General features: G+C 57.9%; 1 protein-coding gene across 1 annotated transcript in view; it reads left to right on the forward strand.

The window, feature by feature from the left end:
• The window catches only part of KCNC4 (potassium voltage-gated channel subfamily C member 4), a 23,227-nt gene extending 20,443 nt beyond the window's left edge, over window positions 1-2,784 (forward strand). Inside the window, exon 5 of the mRNA XM_017821261.1 lies at window positions 1,643-2,784. Coding sequence (XP_017676750.1) covers window positions 1,643-1,704 — 62 coding nt within the window. The 3' untranslated portion in view covers window positions 1,705-2,784. The remainder of the gene's footprint in view (window positions 1-1,642) is intronic.
• Window positions 2,785-3,547: the final 763 nt, after the last annotated feature.

The following is a 3,547-nucleotide window of genomic DNA, read 5'->3' on the forward strand; positions in this document are numbered from 1 at the left end:
TCAGCCCAGGGCACGGGGGGTTTGGGGTCCCAGCGCACGTGGCCGGGGCGTGTTGAGCTTCCTGTCCCACCAACACCCCAAGTTCTTCTCCTCAGAGTTAGTGCAGGACCTACCCAAACGTTGTGCTGGCCCAGCTGGGTGCTGGCAGCCTGTGGAGGCAGCACTTCAGGGTGTTTGGGAAGATGCTTCTAGTGGGACTGTGGGAACTCAGCATCCCTGGAATTTTGGGGGGATGGCCCTGGCAGCACCACAGCAAACCCGGGTGATTTTTGGAGCTGGGATGTGCCAAGTCAGGGTAGCACCCTACTGATGTTGGGTGGCAGATCCCCACCCAAGAAAAGCCTCGAGGAAGGGGCCGTGAGGGCGGGAGGGGCTGGGACTCGCCGCCGAACAAACGGAGCCGGTACCGATGAGCTGAGACAGGAGGGTGGTTTTCTCGTGGTGGCTTTGTCTGGGGGACAAAAAATAATAAAAACCTGGGCTGTTGTTAGTTATTTTTAGTTGTGCTAACTTTTTTTTCCAAGGCTGGGAAGCTGCTTCCAAGGCAGGTCCCTGGAGGCCGCGGGCAGCAGGTCTCGAGCTCGCACAGAAAATGGCTTTGAACGGGGAGGAGGAGATGGGAGTTAAAAGCCGACTTGTGCCCCTGGTAAATCAATCGACCTGATGGGGAATGTTTCCAGCAGGCCACGAGTCCTGCCAAGAGCTTTTAGCTGCTCACAGGACTGATGGAACCAAGAGCTGGGATAATTTTCAGCAGCTGGTCCCCGGTTGCTGCTGGGGGTGATGCTGGGTCCCCAGACCGGTCACCGGGGCAGCCTGGGAGGTGGGAAGTTTTCCTGCCAGCTGTGGGATTTAGGGGCTTTCATTCCAATGGGATGTGGGGTCTGAAAAGCCTCTGCGTCTGGGCATTGCTCACCCGAGCTGTGCAGTGACACCTGATGGAGAATGAGACCTTTATTTTGGTGAAAACAGGGTGGGTTTGGAGCTGTGTTGGGTCTGCAGGGAAGGCAGGCGGGTTGAACCCATAAAGCAGAATTCCATGGCTTATCATGTGGATTAGGCACTGTCTGCCTGCCTGACAGCCCCTCGCCTGGGAAGCAGGCCCTGGCACATGGGGAGAGGCGGTGGGTGACTCAGAGCTCCAATCAATGGTAATTAATTCAATGATAACAAATGAGAGGGAGAGAGGGAGAGAGAAGAAAAAACACTGCGGGATTAATGCACCAGGCTTGGCTTTGGGACATCTGGCTTGGGGTTGGCTTGGGAAGTTTTGGGCAGGAGCAGCTTTCTGGGAGGAAAAGGCTGCAGTGGGAATGACATTTTTACTGTGTTCTTCATTTTTACCCTCGAAATCCCCATGACTCCACATCTGGTTTCTCTTGGAGAATCGTTTCCCAGGTCTCCATCTCTGGCTCCATTCTGAGGCTTTTGTTAAACCATTTTTTCCTGGTTTACTGATGGAACAGCAGCATTTTTTTCCCTCTGGAAAAGGCCATTTTGCTTTGTGGTTAGTCTGTTCTCTCCATCCTACAAAGTCGGGGTGCCCTGGAAGCTCAGCCTCCCTCCCACTCCCCTATTTCTCCCCAGACAGCTGCTGGAACACGATGTTTAATGTGTTTAATATTTGTGTCTTTAATTGCAGACTCCTGCCAGGACGCCCTCGCTTCCAGTTACGCCCAGGGCGAGGTGGTCACCTTCTCCTGAGCCCCGGCTGGATCCAGGGAGTGCCCCGGTGAGGGACGCCTTCCCCCAGGGATGCTCTTCCCAAGGGATGCTCTTCCCAAGGGATGCCCTCCCCGAGGAATGCTCTCCCCAAGGGATGCCTTCTCTTAGGTGGAGGGATGTGTATCCTGAGGGATGCTCTCCCCAAGGTGGAGTGATGCTCTCCCTGAGGCCAAGAGATGCCTTCTCCAAGGGATTCTATTCCCAAGGCCAAGGGATGCTTTCCCTGAGGCCAAGGGATGCTCTTCCCAAGGGAGATGGTCTCCCCAAAGCTGAGGGAAGCTCTTCCCAAGGGACATGCTGTCCCCAAGGCCAAGGGATGCTCTCCCCAAATCCCAGGGATGCTCCCCGCAAACCTGGGACATGCATTCCCCCAGGGATGCTCTCCCAAGGCTGAGGGATGCTTTTCCCAGTGGACACGCTCTTCCCAAGGCCAAAGGATGCTCTCCCAAGGAGCCTTCCTTCCCCAGGGCTCCAGCTCCGTTCCTGGTGGGGGTTGGCAGCAGGGTCCCCTCAGAGGTGCCACAGGGCAGTGGGGCCAGGAGGGAGGTTTGGGGGTGTCCCCACTCCCCTTCCTGCTGCCAGCCCTGCCACAGCCACACTTCCCATCCCCACACAGCACCCCTGGGCTGCCCCCTGCCCTCGCCCATGCTTTGGGATGCACCTTGTCCCTCTGGAGCCCCTCCAGCTGCTCACCGGGGCATCTCCGCCCGCGGCTCCACCCGTGCTCTGACCCCCTCCATCGTCCCACAGGCGCTGGGGACCCTTCTCTGGGGTGCCAAAGGCTCCACTCCGGGTGCCACGGACAGGCCAGGGATGCTGAGCCCGGGATGCAGGTCCCTGACCAGGATGGGGGGACGAGCGGGTGGGTTGGGGCGCAGGGATGGGGCTGGGGAGCGATGGGTGGCCCAGGAGCGGGAACCCGGCTGGCCTGGCGGGGTCAGGCTCTGTCCAACGCTGTTCCATATCTCTGTGACCAAGGCAATACTCCTGTCTCCGTCTGTCCTGTCCGCATGCCTGTCCCACCAACCTGTACCAGAGTTCCAATAAACACATGGATGAGCTGAGTCAGCTCCCGGACCCTCCTGACTCGCTGTTTCCTTGCTGCCAACTCCCTGAATCCCCACAAAGCCCTGTCCCAGCCCCGGCTGTCCCAGCACAGGGAATGGGCATTTCAGCAGTGGATCCCCTCGAGGGAGGTGATTCTGCTCCTCTGCTCTGCCCTCCTGAGATCCCACCTGGAATACTCATCCAGGTTTGGTGCTCCCAACTTAAGAAGGACTTGGAAGTGTTGGAGCAAGTCCAGAGAAGGCTGTGAGGTTGATAAGGGAATGGAGCACCTCCCCCATGGAGACAGGCTGGGAGAGCTGGGGGGGTTCAGCCAGGAGAAGAGAAGTTGTGTGGAGACCTCACAGCACCTTCCAGAACCTGAAGGGGCCTACAGGGAAGTTGGAGAGGGACTGTTCATCAGGAACTGGAGAGACAGGACAAGGGGGAATGGATTCCAATGGAAAGAGGGAAAATTCAGGTTAGATATTGGGAAGGAATTCTTCCCTGGGAGGGTGGGGAGGCCCTGGCACAGGTTGCCCAGGGAAGGTGTGGCTGCCTCATCCCTGGAAGTGTCCAAGGTCAGGTTGGACAGGGCTTGGAGCAACCTGGGGCTAGTGGAAGGTGTCCCTGCCCATGACAGGGGGTGGGACTGGGTGAGCTTTCAGGTCCCTTCGAACCCAAACCAGTCTGGGATTCCACGACTCCCTGTTGGGGCTGAGCTCTTTGCTCTCTCACATCTTGGAGCAGAGCCCATGGAAAGCCCACAGCAGAATGG

The sequence above is a fragment of the Lepidothrix coronata genome, unplaced genomic scaffold (genome assembly GCF_001604755.1).
Source record: "Lepidothrix coronata isolate B3197 unplaced genomic scaffold, Lepidothrix_coronata-1.0 Scaffold90, whole genome shotgun sequence".
NCBI lineage: Eukaryota > Metazoa > Chordata > Aves > Passeriformes > Pipridae > Lepidothrix > Lepidothrix coronata.